We start from the raw sequence: 20,864 nt of genomic DNA, 5'->3' as shown, positions 1-20,864 counted from the left end.
TTGATGCGGAACAGCGGAAGCGCTTCATACGAAGTTCGGACATGCCGCAGTGACTTGTCTCAGTTTGTTGTATTTGCTCTGCAGCGGTGCAGATTTAATTGACTAAACACACTCTTCAGTCTGATCACAGCTCGTGTGTTAGAACTGGAAACAAGCTGAAGACTTCCCGTAGCTACATTCAGCTGCTAGGCTACAACATAAGTGATGGAGAAAGGTAACGGACGTCTGTCATCCCGTTTAACATCTTCTCCTGTATGGGAAACATGGTTACACTTGTAAAAAGATTAATGTATCAATTTAAGACTGGAGTCTGAGTATAACTGTCATAAATTCTGCTTGATTCTCAATTGGCATTGGTATAATGCTTAAATAATTGTACCAATTGTTATACTCTACGAGGCAAAATGTGTTTGAATACAGGCTATGCAAATCAAATTAGATTTTTATTTTGTCTTGACATTATGTGGACATCATTTTTGAGACAGTAATCAGCAGTTGCTAGTTATTTTGTCCACCTCTTATAAACATTCCTAATTGAGTGATTGGCTTCTCATAATCAATAATTCTTTATTGGGTGTTGAGTCGTCTCTTTTATGCTTTCAGACTCGGCTGTTCTTCAGGGGGCGTTCCTCCTCGCTAGCAAGCTATGTCTGCCCTCAGCCCTGTCCTCCCTTCAGAAAATGGACTGGAGCAGGGTGGGACATCCAGTGGTGGAGGCAGTCAGAGAAATCTGTGGACAGGAAGAACTCAACACAACAGCCTCCTGCTGGAAAAAGAAGACAGTTTGTGTTGTGTGGTTGAAGCTGTTGTGCGGAGAGGCCGAAGAGGATGTAGAGACATCATGGAGGGAGAACCCTTTCTTCCCTCTCCTGAATGGCCTCCCTGAGGTCAACTATGTTGTCCTGCTGGAGCTGGTGAGGTCATTGGCGGCTGCAGATGTTTTTGCCAATTTCCTCCTGTGTCTTCCCCAATCTCAGATCTGTGTTGAGCTTGAAAGGCTGGTGCATCATGTGAAAAGCAGCCCTACCAGAGAAGATGATGTGCGACTTTTCCTGGAGGTGTGGTTGGAACTATGGAAGGGCAGAAATGAACAGAAAGTAGGTGGAGAGGATAGCATAGAGGCCATGTTTGCCAAGCAGTTTGCTCGTCTGTCCTCTATGTCCTCCAGTCTGTCCCCTCAAGCTGCCAAGAGGTTTAAGCTTGACACATCAAATCCAATGACATCATCACCAGCCAATGATGTCCTGTACATTCTCCTTCATGCACTTAAAGACATGAAAGATCACATATCCTCATCAGATCTCTGTCTCCAAGCCCTCTCCATTTCCCTTGATTCTCTTTTCACTGCCTTGCTTATAGACCAGGAGGTCAAGCTTCCGACTAAAGAGAAGATGCAAATATTGTCTAAAGCTGTCAGCATCAGAGAAAAGAATGATGGGAAGCTGAGTCTCGAACTAATTCAGGAGGCTCAGAGGGACTTGCGTGCCTCTCACAGACCATCTCAGTTTAAACCCAGTAGGATGATGCTTAGAGAAGCCTTGAAGATTATAACAGACCTTACACAGTTTTGGCTTAACAGCAAACTCCTGGCAGTAGATGACTTGAGCTACTCTACATTTAGACTGGAACAGAGTGTCCAGAGAGTCCTCACAGCTCCAGAGGAAGCTGGTTTGCCTGAAACGATGACTGAAAGTGATGTTCAAATGCCAGAGATGAATCTACTCAGAGGTTTGCTGAAGTCCCTGATTTTCCCCACCATAGAGACAACCCCCGAGATGGAAGCAAAGGTCACTATGAACATCATCAGTCACCGTCTGGAGGACTATCAGAGCTTTGCTGAGTTGTGTGCAAGTGAGAAAAGCTGGGCCTCCCCTGATGAGCAGTTGCTGGACTTCCTGGAAAAGAACAAAGCAGCCTTCCAGCAGCATGATACGCTGCTCAGCCTGGCCTCCACCCTCATGGCTACACTCCACAGCGAGGCTCCTAATGTCAGACAGTGCAAGAAGCTGATGAAAGTCACTGCAGACATTTTCTCGGCTCTTTCGTTAGAAGACAAGAACAAATCGTTGGCCGCCATGTTGAGATTGTCCACCAGAGGGTTTTTGGGGCATTCCGTTCCCTCTGCTGTGACTGATGGGTTTGAGCAGGAGCTGAACATGGCGTTCAACTGCATCATCCAAGGAGGGGGCGGAGCGTCAGCCACAGTGTCGCTCGGCCATCTGAATACAGCGGCTGCTCTGATAGCCCGAGTGGCGTTTCAGAATCCAGAGGCCGCGCTGAAGTCTTGTTGTCATTCAGCGGTCTTCAACAAAGGGTCTTTCTCTCTCATGGCTAAGATCCTCCAGCAGCTGCCTGGTCTCAAAGGAGAGAAGGTGAGAGAAAATGAAGCGGAATGCGATGAAAAAGAAGAAAAACAGGCAAAGGGAAATCGTGACGAAGTAAAGGATGATGTGAGTGGTGGCCGTCTACTCTGCAAGTGTCTGCAGGAGACAATCAAGACCAAGTCATTGCTGGCCTGTGAAAAAGAGCAGCTCCTCAAGTTCCTGGGTCTGCTGATGATGCCGGTCATAGCGGTCGAGGGAGAAGAAAGGAGGCAATGCTTTCTGCCACCTCAGGAGGTCGTGAATATCTTTGTCCTGCCGAACCTTTCCACAGCGGGTGAGTGTCCTGTGGTATTCATGATTCAGGATTGGCTTGGGTCTGTGTGGAGTTTGCATGTTCCCCCTGTAAAACCAGAACAATATGATGAAAGATGCTGAGAGGTTTCGGTAGAGTCAGCGTATACAGTCATCTGAGTATATGACTACAAGCCATACCTTTGACATTACATGTAGTGATTTGATCCACTCTTAACGTCAATATATAGAATAGTACAGCTTATCAAAAAAGTGTGTTTGAGTATAGAAAACAAGTATGAGCCTCTCTGCTCCAATGTTTCCCCTCCAGGTCGCAGCTTGTTTGACACAGAGCTGAGTCTGCAGCTCCTTCACACTGCTCTGGGTGTTGATGTCCAGCAACCAGCGTCTTCTCCCCACTGGCTGTTGGACTGTTCTCCTTTTCCTCTGCTGTACATCCTCGCTCAGCTGCACAACCAGGCTCTCAGGTTAGTCATCTTGTTGCCTTTAATTCAGATACCTGCTGTTATTACATAGTTTTTCCATAACCATTCAGCCTCTTCAGTGATTTCCATTAAGTTAAGTGATAACTGTGACATGTCTCAATGGGGTTCCAGACTTGGTCCATAGTTTTATATTTCACACATGAACAAAGCAGAAGGAGGCCAAAGAAACTCTGTGTTCTCACATGCAACCCCCCTGGAGAATGTCAGAAGATTATCCACAATTCAGTGCATGTCTGAAAGCAGCTTAAATCTCTACTAGGTTTTGGGAACAGCCACTGGAGGGCACTGTCTGCCACTGGTCAATGGACACCAAGGAGCTGCTGGAGTCGGTGCTGGCCACCCTGGCGAAGGTGGTTGGTGCGGAGGTGGCAGCGGCCCCCAGCAGCTGGTCGCGAGCTCTTTTCTGGCTCTACAACAAGATGGAGGAACTTGACTGGGCAGTCAGGTTCCACCTGAAGCCCGTGTGGGGAGAACACTTCAAAAATGAAGTTCCCTTGTCTCTGCTGACTGTGTGTGATTTACCAGAGCAGGTAAAAACATCTTGGTTTTGACTTCACACTGAGTTTCTATCTTTGTTTATAAGCCTTTCAAAGACATTATTCATCCAAGGTTTCAGATAATAGTGAAGACATTGTGTACGACCGATCTTCTTTGCACAAACCATATCCTCTCAATACACTGCTCAGATGAAGTAAATGGTGATCATTCAATCTCAATGAAGTGTGATAATCATTTATATATTACAGCCACGTCATGTCCCAATATATTGCTCCATTTTCTGAGGACAATACACGTTGGGCCTTTTGCAAGAGGATGTTCCTGTTATTCAAGACTACATTTGTTTTTGCTGTGAGTTTGTGCAGCTGAAAACAGAGAGATTAGAAGTTTGTTGCTGTTCAGAATCAAGAAGCTGCATCATTTGTTTTTCAATGTAACTTTAAATTTCTTTCTTCAGTCTGAACTTGTAATTTTTCTATCCCTCTCCCCAGGAGTGGTCTGGTTTGGACCTGCCTCAGTATGGCCAGGGCAGCGGCCTTTTGGCCTGGATGGAGTGCTGCTCCATATCAGACTCCCTTCGGGCCACCATGTTGTCCTGTCTGTCTCTGGACCAGCGCCGGACTGACCACGTCGGCATGTTCAGCAAAGGCCTTCTGGTGGCTCTGACCCAGACTCTGCCCTGGTGCTCCGTCTCCCAGTGGTCCAGGCTACTGGGGACCCTGAGGGAGCTGATCACCTCCGGTCGCCTCCACGTTCCCTTCTCGCTCGAGTACGTGGACTATCTGCCCCTAATGGATCTTAGGAGGTTTTCATGTGATCTCCGCCTGTCAGTCCTCCTGCTTCGAGTCCTTCAGCTGCTCTGTGGCTCCAGTTGCTCAGACTGGCTGTCAGCGGACGGCTGGGCGCATGTTGGCAGGTTATACGCCCATGCTGTGAGAGAGATGATGAACTCAGTAAGAGCCAAGCTGCCTCTTCCGTCATCTGGTGCCTGGACGGCCTCTGCTTCAACACCTCCTAAAACACCAGCATCCAGAGACTCAAATCCTTCCTGCACTTCGGTCAAAGTTACCAAGCCGACCATAGACTCTCCGACTGAAGCAGAGGGCCTGAAAGAGTCACACAAGGAAGAGGAGGTGGAGACGACTCTCAGCCAGGAAGTCCTGTTTGTTCTCAGCCAGCTCTTCTGTCATGTTCAGCACATCCAGGTAACATTAACACCACAGCCACAGCTGGACAGTATATCTGAATGTCTATGAGAAGATGTGTGTTTTAATTCATTTATTAAACTGGGTAAAAACCGTCCCAGTGAGATTGAGCTACAGATCTACGTTAACTGGGCTTTAAAAAAACTTCTACGGATAAAAAAAACAACGTAAATTAAATTGTTTCCGTTCTGTGCAGATAACTAGTTTGGTTTTCTAAGAAAATGTGTGGATCTGGGTTATTAAAAGACAAAATCCTAATATTTTAGATTTAAGGTACCAGTAGATGATATTTTGATGTCAAAACGTTCCTCCGAGTCATAATTTTGAATTACTCCTCTAGGTGATGATGCCAGGAGGCAGGAGTGAGCCGCTATTCTTGTCCAGTTTGGAGATCCTCAGCCACTATGAAGCCGTCATGACCGCGTTTCCAGAAAGCAGCAGCCCGCTGGAGAGCGACAACACCCGTCACTTCTTCACCACAATCACAGACAACCTGGAGAGCGAGGAGATGAAGGTGGTGCTGCAGCAGAAGATCGCTCAGCTCGTCTCGGCAGGCGCACGTTGATTTTTTTGTTTTCACATGTTTTTCACTGGGGATCCACGGTTTAGATGATGAAACTCCCGCCAGGAGAGTTAAAGACCAAACAAAGATATAATTTCATTTTCCAGTGTTGCTCACTGTATTCAGTTAATGGAGTTATTGCAAAGGGATATTTTGGTTATCTGAGTTAATAAAAAAAACTACATGTCACAGCAAATGTCTTTGTTCTTTTTTAGTTTGAAGATTCCCCCTCTCATGTTCTCTAATTTGACCTAGGGGGTAAAATTCTATTACACATTAATTATTATATTCAACAGACTCCTTTTTCTCTACAATTGTTTAGCCCTAACCCTCTATGTAGGGAATTGATGCTTTACCTAATGTTAAAATCCCCCCAAAAAATATTTTCAATTTTGGGTCTATTGTTTTATGACCAGTTGTCTTGAGGGTACCGTCCAATTAATCGCTTTGTTTAACTTTAAATGTTCCTTTTGAGGGGTTTTATAGATTGGAGCCTTACGCCTGTTTAACTTAACTCTAAACATCTACTTTACTTAACATTTAGGATCAAACCAACAAATGAGAAAACAACTAAGCTGCTTTATAATTTTCTGACAAGATAGGTTTATCCCTAGGCCGTTTAAAATTAAATCTTTGGTCTTTGCTTTTCAAAAAAGAAAAAAAATGTCACTCAATCTGGCAGGTAGATTTATCTTTATGGCATTTATTCAGTTATACATAATCATTGGAAACAATCTATTTCAGCTGGAAATTTAATTCACCTTAATGAATAAATCAGAACATAATTTATACAAAAATACCCTTTTTAGAATAGAACAATGTTAAAACATTCTTTGTCACATATATCTGACACTTCTGATACCAAACCAAACATCCAATTCAAACAATGTTAATTCACAGATAAAAGCTGCATCATGATGTTGTGCCCCAACACTTAGCAGATAGCTTTGATACATTTTGAGAAAATGTCAGTATTTCAAGAAAAACGGACAAAAATGTTAAGTAAAAAAAGATTTGTAATAACTTGATGTAAAACCGAAACAAATTATATTTCGGTCTCACAAAAAGTCAGTAAACCAGACCCTGTATTACTGAAGTGATTTTGCAATTACAGCTTCCCTAGTTGAATAACTATCAGAATATGATTTTATTCTCTCGAAATATAATTCATGACTTGATTCTCTAAGAATTTTTCTACTTCAAGGTCCACATATATTTGACAGCGAAGTTAGAGCAGGTTATTAATAGAAGCAGATGGATTCTTCAGTCTGTCTTCGGCCTGTCTTTGTGTCCGTCTCCCGGCCCTCTCTTCTGTCTCAGGTAGAGTCTCTTAGCTTTCTTTAGCAGCAGGTTGAACCAGTAGATCTGTGGAGTCAGGATCACCAGGTTGCCCAAGTTGCAATGCAGAGGCATATGGAAGGGCGCTTTGTAGAGCGGAATCCCAAACCTCCGGCCGTACATCCAGTACATGAAGGGGAAGATCAAAATCCGACACGTGAAGAAGCTCAGGAGGACGATGGCGCCGTTGATTTTGTGCAGCATGGTGTTGTCGAGGCCCAGCTGGACGTTAAGGGACACGTGAGACGAAAAACAGGTGAGACAAGACAAAAATACTCTACTGGAAGAGAAAAGGACATCATCTACTTGTTCTGCTGTACTTTACCAAAATGAAACTGCTCCTGATCATAAAGATGTGATAGTGAATTAGTGCTCGCTCAGACCAAGCTGAACAAATCTCTGGTTGTTCTCTTCAAACCCTCAAACCTCTTTCTTAATTATAACTTTGGGCTGTGAATCTGCCAAGTGCAGATTTATAATTTACATAGTGAGTCCAACACTAAATAAAATTATTTATTTTATAATATTTTTCACATTTCATGGGTCTGACGTGAAGCCTGTTTGATTTATCAGTTGGTCTGTATGAGCCGTTCACAGAAATAACAGTGTCAGCGTTTATTTAATAAATTAATATGCACTACATGAAAACTTTTATATTACAGATTAAACGATGCAGAAAAGAAGTGCATTTATGTTTATGGTATATGTTAAGTAATTATTATCTATATTATTTTAAAGTTTTTCTATATTTGGTTGTCTTTGTGTTTTCGTTTCATTTTATAGTTACTTATGATAAAGTTTATTGTTATTCTATACATCAAGCCTCACTTGCATTTCTCTAGCATTAGGGATTCATAACGACATCTTAGGAATCAGTGCCAAGTTCTTTTGAATACATATATCGGCAAATACTTTCTTTCATGACGTCCACATAAGATTATCTTATTTTTTTTGTGACTCAAGTCTGTGGTTACATACTATGGAGTAGAAACAGAGTAACCAGTATAAAAAAAAAGACTAAACTGTGGAGCCCAGCAACAATAAAGTGCAAAATAAATAACTATAACATGTTATTTCAGCTGGTGGCAACACTGTACGAGTCATTTAGGAAAACAGACAACACTGGTGTTCCTGTTGGAGAAATCTAAATATAAGAGTAACACACACACACACACTGAGTGATGATGTGTTTCACCTGGATGAGGATCCTTCCTAAAGAGACAAAGGGAGTGCTGAACTCTGCGATGAAGAGGCAGCCGATAAAGAAATCCCCCAGTCCTCCTCTGAAGAACTGCAACACATACACACACTTCAGCACAGGCTCTCTGTGTGTGTGTGTGTGTGTGTGTGTATGTGTGTGTGATTGTGTGTGTGTGTGACAGTCATTCCCCCCCAGCTGTGCTTACCAGAACAATGGGCAGGAAAACAAGGAGCAGTGTCAGGTGGTGGAGGACCATCATCCAGTCCTTGAGGAGGAAATCCCTGACTGTCTGCAGAGAGTGGCCACTGGGTGCACCGCTGGGATCTTTGCTCCTCCGATTGTGAAAGTAGCTCATGTACATGGCGTAGATGTCGTGGGCCATGTAGGGCGCTCCGAACAGAGCAAACCCATTGACCAGCCAGTGACTGTATGTGAGTCATGTAACAGAGTTCATATGCAAACAGTGCAGCAGCTCAGTCGATATGATTTGATTTAAGAGAGCAGTTAAAATGATTGAGGGAGATCTGGTCACAATGTGTGTGTCTGTGTGTGTGTCTGTGTACCTGTCAGTAATGACATCTCTGCATGACGTCACAACTATCACTCCAGATGCAGTGGACACAACTGCATGGATGGCAGAGACCAGTCTGAGGGACAGTTTGCAGAGACGTCACACACTACTGGAGTTATTAATTCACCCACAGGTCGTGCTCGGTGTCTCCGGCTGACATATTATTTACACATGACCGAACAACTGAGTAGAGATCCATATTTTTGAATAGCTGCCCATGGATGTTTACCAGCGGACCGAGGAGACTTTCTTAACCAGATGTCTTAGCTGAAACGAGTCATTGGCCTATTTTAAAGAGCCGAATTAACCATCTCGGTACAATGACACATAATAACTGCCGGCGTTCACCATGTACGTAGCACTGTAGAGAAAAGGACACGATATTAGAATACACAGTATCTTAAGGGAGTTCGGTGAATTGCTGACCTCTCGCTGACCAACACCACGTCGCCATCGCTCCAGTGTGTCAGAGCTGATTTGAGGATTTTCCTGAAGGTGTAGTAAAGTCCTGGAAACACCACAGCTCCACATATGAAAGCTTTAAGCATCACTTCAGCCACACAGCAGCAGCAGTGCGAGCTGGTTGCTAGCTGGTTATATTCGCTGGTTGCTAGCTGGTTATATTCGCTGCTTGTTAGCTGGTTATATTCGCTGCTTGTTAGCTGGTTATATTCGCTGGATCGTGTGAGGTAAACAAGAGCACTGAGCTACTTCCGTATTCTACTTTACTGAGCTGCTATTGGTCCGAGGAAAAGAGCCCTGGAACCACTCTGATGATTGGTCCTTTTAAATAACATGTCAGTTTCAACTGCATGCACTAAAAACAATACTGCTAAAATATTACTATTGAAATAACAATACTGAAATAATCCAAATGAATAGAAAACTAGAGATACTGTGTTATTGAATTGAATTTACATTGACAGTTTTTCTTGTTAAATAACATTTATCAAAATATGAGTTTTTTTCCTCAATGTATAATTCTAGTCTAACTATTTGCCTTGTGACTCTTTTCCTCTTCACATTACGACTTAATTCTCTAAATGTTTTTTCCTTGTCCAAGTTTCACATTTGTTCTTTTTCTGGGAATTCAGTTTTTCTCATTGTACACAACTTAAATATATTTTCATCCTGTAGTTCTTTGTTGATGGAGGGCAACATTAGAAATGTCATATCAATGTTCTTATCCTAAGGATATCTACTGCCTTTGTCTTGTCTCATCATTAACATCATGCATTGCTTTCCTGTATATCTCCTCTTGAAACGAGCAAGGCTGCAGACTCTTGTCTTTTACAACCCCTTTAAGTTAGTATGCTTATGAATGTTTCGTAGATTTGTATCCAGGGTGTACCTTGCCTATCGTCCGATATCAGCTGATTGGCTCCATCTCCCTCATGACCGTCAAAGAAAAAGTGTTATAAAGAATGGATAGATGGATGGATGGATGGATGGTGGGTGTGTATTATAGATGGTTGTGGAGAGTGAGGTATGTCACATGATGTATGTCACATACTTGGCTTGGCGCAGCTCGAGTTGGCTGCCGGAACTAGCTCGCACATTTGCTTCATTAAGTGGCCCTTGAGTAAAAATACTTTCTTATACTATTGTTTAAAAGGTCAATAATAAAATAAAAAACATTTACACCATTCAATCTACACATTACTCCAGCTCATCTACTCCCAGAGTATAAGCAGTATAGACAATGCACAGATGGATGGATGGAGTGAATCCTATGTATTCTTCACATATATACACTGTATATTTTGGTGATTCTCAGTCTAAAAGCCACAAGCTATAGAAACATATTGGTGGTTCATCTTTTCTTCCTTCTTTCACTCTCCCTTAACTGACAGCAGTTAGATGGTTGTGTAATATGTATTTCCTCTTTTTTTCTGTCGAGCTGAATCAATCCACAATCAAAGCTACTGTTTCATGTGTTTATCAAGGCCAAGCCAGGCCACGTGATTAATTAAGTTCACAACAGAGGCGTTCCTGAGAAGATCAGATCAAACACACATAAACTGATGATAAACTAAACAATGAGAGCACACACACACACACACACACACACACACACACACACACACACACACAGCAGTTTATTCAAATTCATATCACTTTTAAAAGCATGAATGTGACATTTGTCACATAAAGTGAACCCTCGGCTTACTCAATGAAAGCAGGGTTTAAAGCCTCACTTGGTCTGATATTGGCTGATGTACATTAGCGATATTCATCAATAACTTTGCAAAAACCTCCCCAGAGAAGAGGTTTGCAGACGGGTGAAATGATTACAGTGTTCCATTGGGGCCCTTTTGGCTTTTCCCAGTTTCAGCTAATCAGAAGAGAATACATTCATATAAAAATATGGCTACAGACAATCACGTGATTGTTCCGAATATTTGAGTTTCTAATAAAAAATACGCTGAATTAATGATGATAATTACCTTTGAGTTAAGCTGAAATTTGATTGCATGGAAATTCCCATTTGATCTTTTATCTTATTTAAGTATGCTGTGTACTTGCATGTTGGCGTCAACGGCATCGGTTCAGAGTGAATAGAACATAAAGTGTAGCATGGTAACTGAGATATAGTGAAAAGCATTGTTTTGCATCATTGTGTGCATTCATAGATTAAGCACGGTTTCTGATTTTGCAGATTGTGTTGTGAAGGGACAAAAATCTGATGATACAAAAACAAGTCGTCATGTTGTGATGTATTGTGTTGATGGTGCATTTTCTTTATTTAACATGTCTACCTGGATTGATCCTTTTGTGGCGACATGGGAGCCTCCTGAGTGACGGCCTGCAGACCTATTCCTGGCTGCTGGACCCTATCGTGGCATCTGATCGCACTGTGGAGCCGCAAAGCTCGGACCACAGAAATAGGCCATGTACGGATAATGGAGCAGCAGAAAGTAGGCCAGGCTGCTGCGCCTCCATAACGATTACGGAGCGTTCCAACAAAAGAAAATGGTGTCTGTCTCTGCGGTGTTAAGCTGATAAGGGAGATGCAAGAGCTGTCAGTACGCAAGATGAATTATATTGAGATGAAGTGTGATTTTACTCTATGCAGGAGTATACCTTTTTTTTCTGCTAGCATCAGAACAACTGTGTTTTTCTTTATTTTGCATATGCAATTCCTGTATTTGATACTCTGTGGCTTTCTCACTGGTATGGAAATGCAGGATTTAGACTGTAAGATAACATTTTACAGTACAGTAAACATTTGCACTAGTCTTATGACAGTTTAAACCACATCAACTGTTTTCTTTACTGTTCAACTCTTAAATAGTATCTAAGAACACACTTTTTATATCTTTTACTTTTTTGTCATAAAATACGATATGTAAATGATACAAGTTGAAATCAAAAATATGAATATTAACCAATCAAAGATGGTTGGGAAAGACAGGATGGGGATCAATATTCTGAGTATTGGTTCAAGCTCTAAAAGCTTAATATCTACATCAGAGACAACTACCACACAGTAGTAGTCATCGTGATGAGTAAACTGAATTTACACTTCAATATACATCATCCTTTCATTGGCCTCTTTCACAGCAGACATTCTGATGTGTCATAACAGACAAAAGAGCAGCCCTCCTGGCTCTGTTCACTTCAGGTCTCAGTGAGAGATTGACAGAACAACAGTAAAACAGCATAAACACCACAAAGACCCTGAAGCTGAATCATCTACACAGAATTCAGCAATCGATCATTTCATTATTTACACTGTGACAAGTCAAACTGTTGTAGAACACACCTCTGCACATCTTCTATTCCTCACCCGTCCTCTAGGCACCATTGTAGTTTCTGTTTGTGAGCCACAGAGCTGACTCATTCATAAAATTCATGCCAATAAAAGACAAAGACTCAAAGTAAAACAACCGTTTTGTTGACTTTTATTCATATATATCTTTATATATATTTATATACCCATGTTTTTGACTGCCACTGTTAAAAAGTGTGACTCATCACATTATCACCTGTAAGCATAAATAAGAACTTTTTTTCTCTCTCTTGAAACCTGGTAAAGAAACCAACTGAAAACAGTTATGGGTCATTTTCAGCACCATTGAATAGTACATTCTCTATATTGCATCAGAATATAAAAATATACAGATATCGTTTTTTTTTTCTTCTTTAAAACATTCTTTCCATGTTGTTCAATGGCATGAAACAAGAGAGGAAGAAAAGACCTCATACTGAAAATGAGGAGTGTCACGTTATTATATTTCATTAACCCTTAGCAGATCCGCACTGGACTGTCCATTCATCCATTCACAGCACTTTTAAAACGTCAGTAGCAGCCACACGTGGGAGAAACAATTTAAATAAAATACAACGTAGAGGGTTGTCCTCTGAAACATGAAACGCTCACAGTGCCACTTGCCTCCCAACCACTGGAAGAGAAAGACAGAGTGAAGAAGATGCAAACTGAGACATGGGAGTGTTGTAGTGCAGTGGGAGGGATATCCATGAAAACCAAGCAGGCTGGTGGCTGTAAGCTCTTCATAACAAATACCAGTTCTGTTAAGTTACAGTCGCACTCTAAGCACTGGTTTATTCGCAGGCCAAAGTGGGGATGTGGTGGTGATGACATGATAATTAACCCTGCTATCCCTCACCAAATAAACATAAAAACAACATAAATTCAAAGCAGAAAAAATGGTTTGAGGCAAACGAGAAAATCAAGACTTGAAGAAAACAGGCGCAGTCAGGAGAGTTTGGTTTGCAGTGCATAGAGAGGGACTTCTGAAATGGAGATGGATACGCCGGCTGGTCGGTCGGATGGGATTATTGCCTGTGTTAGCCTCACACCCATACGCAAATGAACATGCGCGCACACAAGTACCCAGAATGAGCAAGACACGAGAGTAGAGACAGAGAAAGAAAGAAAGCAGGGCTGGTTGATCAGGTTCCTGTGGTGTCCAGAAAGTTCCCCTTCCCCAGCTCTCTCTGTGGAGAGAACCAGCCTCTAGGCTGGTAGTGGTGTGTGCCTTTGTGTGTGTGTATGTGTGAGATATATGTCCAGATATGAGAACAATAAAGGCCCAACTCCGCCAACATTCTCATTTGCCATCTGTCTGTCCGTCAGTTAGTGTGGTGCTGAGGCCGTCGTCCTCCGGTAGGCTTCACATCCGTGAGGAAGAAGCAAGCTCGTAGAACAAGACATAGGCGTCACTGCTGCGCACTTGGCTGGAGGACATTGGCGTTACTCTGGAGAGAGAGAGAGAGAGAGAGAGAGAGAGAGAGAGAGAGAGAGAGAGAGAGAGAGAGAGAGAGAGAGAGAGAGAGAGAGAGAGAGAAAATGATGAGAGAACTGCATTGTAAATAGCGCTGCAAATAGAGCTTTTTCAGCTAATTATGAAGTACAAATAGGAATATGTCTAGATAATAAATGGTTAACATTTGAATTCCTAATAAATCTGTTATTCCTTTGTTTTTCAAGTTCTTTCTGGAGCGGCCTCATCCGAACAGTTCCTCCATTGCCTTAGTGTATTGCATTGTGGAAGACAGCACATTCAACAATCAACCGTGGTTGCTATACAGTACATGGACATATATGTCATGTTTGTAAGATATCTGTGTTTTTAGGGTCTGATTAGATTTTCTGATATTAAGCTCATGCACTGAAACAAGTCATAAACTGAAACAATTTTATCAAAGTGAAGGTATCTACATTATCTCAGTATATACACTAGGTAAAAGCTATGATCATGTGATCTTAGTGTTGAAAAGACTTTTAAGCACACATCACAAAGAGCAGCACTATCAGATAAAAAGCCCACATGGTGTGTGGTGATGACGCTGTGACACACTGTATTCAGTCAGAATGAGAGAAGGGTTTTATGAATGAGTGTAGCGCAGCAGGAAAAGGCCAGATAAAGCAGCAGATGAGGATTATCTGCTGCTTTCATCTTTATTCCTTCAACACTCTGCTGCTGTTTTAACTCATTTTAGGTTCATTGGGTTTCCTTAGCTCCACAGTTATGTCATGTTATCTACTAATGGGGTTTATTATGAATGATTCACCTCCTGCATATATAATATATAAAGTTACAGATAGAAAGGATGATCATAGAATTATACTGTGTATGTTGCAGTTGCATGACTAGGTGCCACTGATGAAGTGAAAATACATTACACCGCTGTATAATTTTATAACATGGAAACATCCCCTTTTTTATCATCATAATTCTAATGAAAAGCTCAATGAGCTTTGTTTTACAACTGCATATGAGTGAACTGACTCATGCTATGTGTGGTATGTTTGCATCTAGCCATCGTGATGTAAACTGCATTGGTATGAACTCTGATGTCTCGTTAGATTGAGTGCTGGAACCTACCTGGAGTCATTAAAGGTGTACCATTCTCCCGAGTTGGGATTGCGACAGTAAGCTGTGTAGTGACCGCCCATAGTGGTGCCTGAGTGGTTGGACACTGCATACAGGTTGTACACTGCATTTACTGCAACAACGGAGACACAAACACAACATTTCATTCTGCATCTACTGGTTCTTTTAAAAAGCATTGATGTCTTTGAAGTATTAGACATGTGAAATTAAAGCAGCTGATATTTAAATACCGCCAATATTCTCTATAATAAAAATAAGTCTATTATCTATTACATTTTCCACACTTGTACTTGTTTTAAAAATGTTGTTTGCCTTGTGGTACTGACACTTCAGCCGACATTGCCAATTTTTGTCTGGTGAGATTTTAGGAAAGCCTTGTATGGTTTGCCTTCTCTCCTGAAACTATCCTCAGACTTTCTGCTTAGCTTCAGGATTGGATCAGACTTTGGAACCCTGTTACCCGGCTGATTTGATAGTCCTTTGTTTTATCAGTCAACCCCTCTTGCAATTTGCCTTGTACGTTATTAACTTGATAATAAAACTTTGTGAACTTTTAATAATGTGTCAGTCTCCAGAGGTCACCTTAAACTAACTACTGATTGTATGTATTTACATACTTTATTATACTTACTGCTGTTTTCAGAGCCAAACTCCCGCAGGTCAAGATCCTTCATGGGGAAGTTAACAAAGGTGGACAGTTTGCTGGTTCTTCTTGCCTCAGAGAAGCGTTTCAGGTCTGGACAGGAGGAGGAGTCAAGGAACAGCTCAGGATACACTATGGCTTTCCGTAACATCACCCAATACACTTTAAACAATTTCACACTGAAACTTCAGTTATCGCTTGAGTACAGGCCACAATTAGACGCAAGTCAAAAAGTGATCTAATATGAAATTGTAAGTAATCGATTAGTAGTTCTCAGAAACATTTTTGATCTGCGAATGTTGTAACGGTTGATATTGTGAAATGTGCCTTTAAAGCATACTGTGTAGCCTAGATATGAGATGAGAAATGTAAGGTTGAAATGTGCTTATGTAAAATATACATCAAGTTGTTGTGGAATTCCCTGTATGGACCTCTGTGGGACACTCTTTGAACTGCTTCAACCCGGACACACTCACTCAAACTGTCACAACATCAGTGCACATCTCACCTGATTATACTCTACCTGGCCTTTCTTCTAACTATACCAAGGCTTGTCAGCTTGTCAGAGTTCAATATCTGCTCTGATGTAACATTTTCAAAGCAGCAGGACCAAGGAGCCGCCACACAAGCACTTAGTATTCACTTTTATTCTATTTGCATGTGTGTGTAAGGTGACATTTGAAAAAAACTCACTCCCTTTTATAAATGATGGGACTTACATTTTTGTAATCCAAAATAAAATAATATGTAAAACACTAATGCCCTGGAAAGCCTCATAGCAATTCGACACATAGACACGCACGCACGCACACACACACCCGCACGCACACACACAGAGAGAGAGACAGACATGCTCTCTCAGCTTTACTGCCAATGCACATCATACATCAGTATCAGACAGTGACGTCCAGAAGAAAGGATACGCAGAACTAAGATCTTGGGGAACTTCTGTATTGTGAACTTCTTAGTGCATCTCCTCCGAGTTTTACACCTGTAACATGTCTGTAAAGGAAACACAGGGATGGTTTAGACATGTTCAGATCAAAAGATTTTAAAGTTTTTTTAAACAAACATGTAGCAAATGAATGTGATGAAACTCAACATGGAGGAGAGAGTTTTTCCTGACCGAAAATGAGGCAGGGGTAGTACTTAACCTTCAAACAGGGGGAACGTGCTTATCACAATAATAGAATTCAATTAACAATCGCTTCTCTGAGTTTTCATTGAAACACAATGAATTAAATTATCAACATATTACAGTTTTTCTTAAATAGTAATGTTTTATATGAAAACACGAAATGGCTTTTGTTGGAGGGCGGTTGCCTCGCAATTTTCTATTTAGAAAAAAAAACTGAGAACACATTGGACAAGCTAGTTCTGCATTTTCAGTACTGACTTTGTGAGTATGAAGTTAAATGATTGTCATATTTTCATTTTCTCCAAAAAACAGAAGGTTAAACGGACTTAACCCTCCCGCTGGTTCTCCTAATGGACACCTACCGGCTTCTCATCCCCATCGAGGACATCCTCTTTGGTGAAGAGCCGCATGCAGTCCATCAGACTCACCTCACCGTAGCCCTTCTGAACACAAACATGGATGCATTCACATTAGCATAAACACACACACACACGCACACACACGCACACACACACACAAATGGGAAGCAGAGAAAAAACAGAGACAGGGGGATACCAAAAGGCTTGCATTAAAAGCTGTGTACAGATATTTATTATCGCTAAAAGTCCAAGCTCAAATCGTCCCAACACACACACGTACACACACACACAAACAGAATGTCACCTCTGCACCACTGATCGTGTTGACATTTGTGTCTGATGACCTTCTGAAACATGTTATGTAAGGATGACCAGTATGAACTTGTCTCTCCTGTGCGTGTGTGTGTGCACCTGTGTGAGTGTGTGCGTGTGAGTGTATATGTGTGCACACGCGTTTCCTAACCTTGGCAATAGGTAGAGAGAGATCCCAGAAGGGGTCGAAGACAGTGGAGCAGAACCCACAGTGGCTACAGGTCAGAGAGCTCTTCAGTTGTCCTACAAACACGTCTGACAGAGCAGGAGACATGACTTCAACACACACATCACTGGATCAACTCACATGCTATGAAATGTAATAAGAAAACACTATATATCTGTTTTTCCTAATGCTGAAACTTAATTTTTCAGATTTTGATCATTTAATTATATCAAACTTGACACTGTCAAATCCAAACTAGATACCTGGAAGATTTGCAGCATCTTCTACTCACCGACTATTTTACTGTCTTCTCTCTCAAGGTATTTACTCCACATCTTCTTCCCTTTCTCTTCATCCCTGAACATGGAGCACAGATTAATCACTAAACTGTTTTGCTCATATTGATATACACAATACAGAGTCATTGAGAGGATGCAAGGTATACACTCAGTTAGTCTAAAATAGTAAAATGACTGAATTATGAATCTGACCTACTTTATTCTCGACATCTATGAGGACAGAATGTGGTATCAGGGGCTTAAAACACCCTATCCTGAAACACATTTTCAAGCTGATAATGACTATTTTTTAATATTTTATTAAAGTATTTGGGCAGAGCTGACCTGTTTTGAGGGTAACACCAAAATTTGCAGAGATTAACCGTGACCCTTAAACAAGTTGTTGTTAGATAACTGATAATTATATCCAAGAAGAATTGGAGCATTAAACTGATCTGAGCCCCAGAGACGCCACAACGCAACACAGGGGGTGAAACTGTCTCACACAGTCTCAAATTAAAGCTTAATGATGAAGCCTTAAAAGAACAGTTCACCCAAAATGATAATTCACGATGGAGGGGTGGGTGAAGTGTTTGAGTCCACAAAAGTCTGCTGGATTTTGACTGGTAAACAGTATATCAGCCAGGTAACAGCAGAATCCAATACAATTGAAGATATTAGGGACTTATCTTCAGACGTAAAGAAACAACAAAGAGAAAATGTAACTCGTCTCCATACTGCTTCTTTGGTGTCATCCAAGTGTCCACAAGCCCCGAAATTCATATTAGACTCAAAACAAGATAATTTACACCGCGTTCTACTCCTAAAAGTCCACCAGAAGTGGCTAAGCTAGCTGACATTAGTATGTCTGTTGGTCCCTGAATGCACCTCGTCAGAAGATATCGGTGGACATTAATGCTTTAAAACACAGTGTAAACGACCTTGTTTCAAGTAAAATATGAATGTCGGGCTTATAGACACTTGGATGACACCAAAGGAGCAATACGGAGGCATGTTTTCTCTTTGTTGTTTCTTTACGACTGAAGATAAGTCCCTAATATTTTCATCTGTATTGGATACAACTGCTACCTGGCTGCTCCACTGTTTACTCCTGAAGCTCCAGCAGTGTTTTGTGGCCTCAAACACTTCCCCCACCCTCCTGCAGCATAGGGGTGAGAAGATAATGAGTGAATTATCATTTTTGGGTGAACTCTTCCTTTAATGATTCACGTTGACTTCGTCACGGTCCTGTTTAAATACTCGGCTCCATTCCAGCACATTTTACACATAAAATTACCCTATATTCCTATTTCCTATTTCACAAACCAATGTCCCTGTTTTGGGCACACTTTTCAAAATGTCAATTTAGAAACTTTGGGTTCATTCTTTCAGGAGATATAATAGATCCTGGTTACTGCCCTTTGCAGCAAAGTATCAGTGCAGGTAAACAGACACACACAGTCTGTCAACTAGAATACTCACGGCAAGTGGTCAAAGTCCTCTGCAGTGCCTCTCGGCCTGACAGTGACCCTGTTGACTTCGTTGTGAAGGCCGTCCAGGAGGAAACGCAGGAACTCCTGAGCGTCCTGTTGGCTGCAAGACACACCAACACTCAGTTAGAGCTATCAACATCCCAACAGCCACTACTCAGATGTATTTTTTATCATGTAGTCCTATTATCTTGGACAATTTTGAGAAAAAAGAAGAACAGAAGTTTGACAGCATTTATAAGACTTAATGAAGAGATTATGAAGCTTACTTGTATCCCACAAATCTGGGAGCATATCTCTGGATCTGGGTTTTGAATTCAGACGGGCTGACTGCCTCACTGCTGGATGACGTCCACATGGTCTGTATCAGCTTGGCAAATTCTAACAGAAACACTCGAGTTAGTTCCACACTGAGATGTGAAATGTGCCCTGATAGTTGCACAACTGTAACCATGTATTCAGGTTTGCTAGTGAACTGAAGGTGCAGCCTCACTTTCCTATCCAATGTCAGATTTAGCAGATTTTTCATGAACAAAAACAGTTTCTCTCCAGAGCCACAGAATAAAAAACTAGCTTCCCTGTTTATCCTACACATATGACAGATGCAAATTTAATCCAGACATAAAAAGGGAGTGAGTGTGTTGGATGTGAGCAGCTGTGTGGAGTGTCTATTTTGGACTCTAGGGGGCCTGTGTAACACATCTCTCACCTTCCATGAGGGCTGTGTTGGTGCGGCTGTTGTTGTTAAGGTCTCTGCGGTGCGAGTTGTGCAGGCAGTAGTCTCGCAGGCTGTGTGTGTTGCTGAGACACTGCAGGATACTATTCATGAAACACTGTGCGGGGAAAAACAACAATAGCATCAGCTCCACTCCCACTTTAATTACACATGAAAATATCTAATTCAACCCCCCCCCCCCAAAGTCACTGACAACTCTCGTTTACTTAACAATTATATTATAATATTGTTATTTTTGCAGAACTACTTGTATCCTTACAGTCTAATTAAAAAATATAACAGAGTTGACCTGCTTGATGCCCAACTGATTTGCATACTCTCCTTACTGCAGCTGAATCTAGCAAATTGAATAAACAGTTCAACATTATGTGAAATTTGTATTTATTTGGAGTCTGTGTTGTTTGAATAGAAAGCTACATACACATTAGCTTAGCAAACAGACTGGAAAGAGGCCTGGCTCATTAATATGATAGTGTGATGTTCAACTTGCAACTCGAGGGAAATCACAGCATCAATCTGATAACTAATCCTGCACATAAACATCATACTTTGATGTGTGGTGATGTGTCCACCTCAAGATGGGCTTTTTGCATTAATAAACCATTCAAACATTAACTTATATCAGTGAGCATTGCTCCGTTTTCTTTTCAGTATGAAGGAGAGTCCTACATGCACACACTTTTAAAAACTGTATCTCAAGTGGTCTTTGAGTGTACTCATAATTGTTTTTCATTTTCAATTTTTTGGTATATTTTGTGACTCTAATGTTGTAAAAAAAAAAAATTTGCCGGCTTTACAGACAAAGTGAAAGAGCCTTCATATGATAACTGGGTATTTGGTGAGATCACACCCATGTTGTCAAAGACAGTGCGACCTGCGTATAC

The 20,864-nt window shown here is 41.4% G+C and overlaps 3 protein-coding genes across 9 annotated transcripts in view; 1 reads left to right on the top strand and 2 right to left on the bottom strand.

Moving 5' to 3' along the window:
* Positions 1 to 13: 13 nt before the first annotated feature.
* gemin4 (gem (nuclear organelle) associated protein 4) lies at positions 14 to 5,575 on the top strand. Its single transcript, XM_053422326.1, has 6 exons — positions 14 to 214; positions 604 to 2,658; positions 2,947 to 3,103; positions 3,381 to 3,651; positions 4,111 to 4,824; positions 5,165 to 5,575. Exons 1-6 carry the CDS (start codon positions 205 to 207, stop codon positions 5,387 to 5,389), a joined length of 3,432 nt encoding a protein of 1,143 aa, XP_053278301.1. The 5' UTR covers positions 14 to 204; the 3' UTR covers positions 5,390 to 5,575.
* Positions 5,576 to 6,069: 494 nt separating this feature from the next.
* LOC128439851 (TLC domain-containing protein 3A) lies at positions 6,070 to 9,215 on the bottom strand. The gene is made up of 5 exons (XM_053422325.1): positions 8,923 to 9,215; positions 8,489 to 8,572; positions 8,131 to 8,350; positions 7,920 to 8,015; positions 6,070 to 6,946 (listed from the first exon to the last, which is right to left on the bottom strand). Exons 1-5 carry the CDS (start codon positions 9,042 to 9,044, stop codon positions 6,650 to 6,652), a joined length of 819 nt encoding a protein of 272 aa, XP_053278300.1. The 5' UTR covers positions 9,045 to 9,215; the 3' UTR covers positions 6,070 to 6,649.
* Positions 9,216 to 12,378: 3,163 nt separating this feature from the next.
* The window catches only part of usp2a (ubiquitin specific peptidase 2a), a 40,004-nt gene continuing 31,518 nt past the window's right edge, over positions 12,379 to 20,864 (bottom strand). For 5 of the 7 annotated variants that reach the window (XM_053422320.1, XM_053422317.1, XM_053422319.1 and 2 more), the window contains 10 exons: positions 19,954 to 20,077; positions 19,514 to 19,625; positions 19,237 to 19,347; positions 17,769 to 17,833; positions 17,462 to 17,565; positions 17,002 to 17,082; positions 16,425 to 16,503; positions 15,490 to 15,594; positions 14,850 to 14,970; positions 12,379 to 13,719 (listed from right to left, as the gene is read on the bottom strand). In XM_053422320.1, coding sequence (XP_053278295.1) covers positions 13,635 to 13,719; positions 14,850 to 14,970; positions 15,490 to 15,594; positions 16,425 to 16,503; positions 17,002 to 17,082; positions 17,462 to 17,565; positions 17,769 to 17,833; positions 19,237 to 19,347; positions 19,514 to 19,625; positions 19,954 to 20,077 — 987 coding nt within the window. In that variant the 3' untranslated portion in view covers positions 12,379 to 13,634. The remainder of the gene's footprint in view (positions 13,720 to 14,849; positions 14,971 to 15,489; positions 15,595 to 16,424; positions 16,504 to 17,001; positions 17,083 to 17,461; positions 17,566 to 17,768; positions 17,834 to 19,236; positions 19,348 to 19,513; positions 19,626 to 19,953; positions 20,078 to 20,864) is intronic. The other 2 variants (XM_053422322.1, XM_053422324.1) reach the window with 1 other exon arrangement.

The sequence above is a fragment of the Pleuronectes platessa genome, chromosome 5, assembly GCF_947347685.1.
Source record: "Pleuronectes platessa chromosome 5, fPlePla1.1, whole genome shotgun sequence".
Classification (NCBI taxonomy): Eukaryota; Metazoa; Chordata; class Actinopteri; order Pleuronectiformes; family Pleuronectidae; genus Pleuronectes; species Pleuronectes platessa.
The sequence above is the reverse complement of the archived record's forward strand: the minus strand, read 5'-3'. Positions and strand labels throughout refer to the sequence as shown.

Coding starts and splice junctions, on each gene's coding strand:
- LOC128439851 (XM_053422325.1), bottom strand. CDS start 9,044: ATGCTTAAAGCTTTCATATGTGGAGCTGTGGTGTTTCCAGGACTTTAC. Junction 8,573..8,922: donor GTGGTGTTGGTCAGCGAGAG/GTCAGCAATTCA, acceptor ACTGTCCCTCAG/ACTGGTCTCTGCCATCCATG. Junction 8,351..8,488: donor AGAGATGTCATTACTGACAG/GTACACAGACAC, acceptor ACTCACATACAG/TCACTGGCTGGTCAATGGGT.
- gemin4 (XM_053422326.1), top strand. Junction 3,104..3,380: donor CTGCACAACCAGGCTCTCAG/GTTAGTCATCTT, acceptor AATCTCTACTAG/GTTTTGGGAACAGCCACTGG. Junction 3,652..4,110: donor TGTGTGATTTACCAGAGCAG/GTAAAAACATCT, acceptor CCCTCTCCCCAG/GAGTGGTCTGGTTTGGACCT.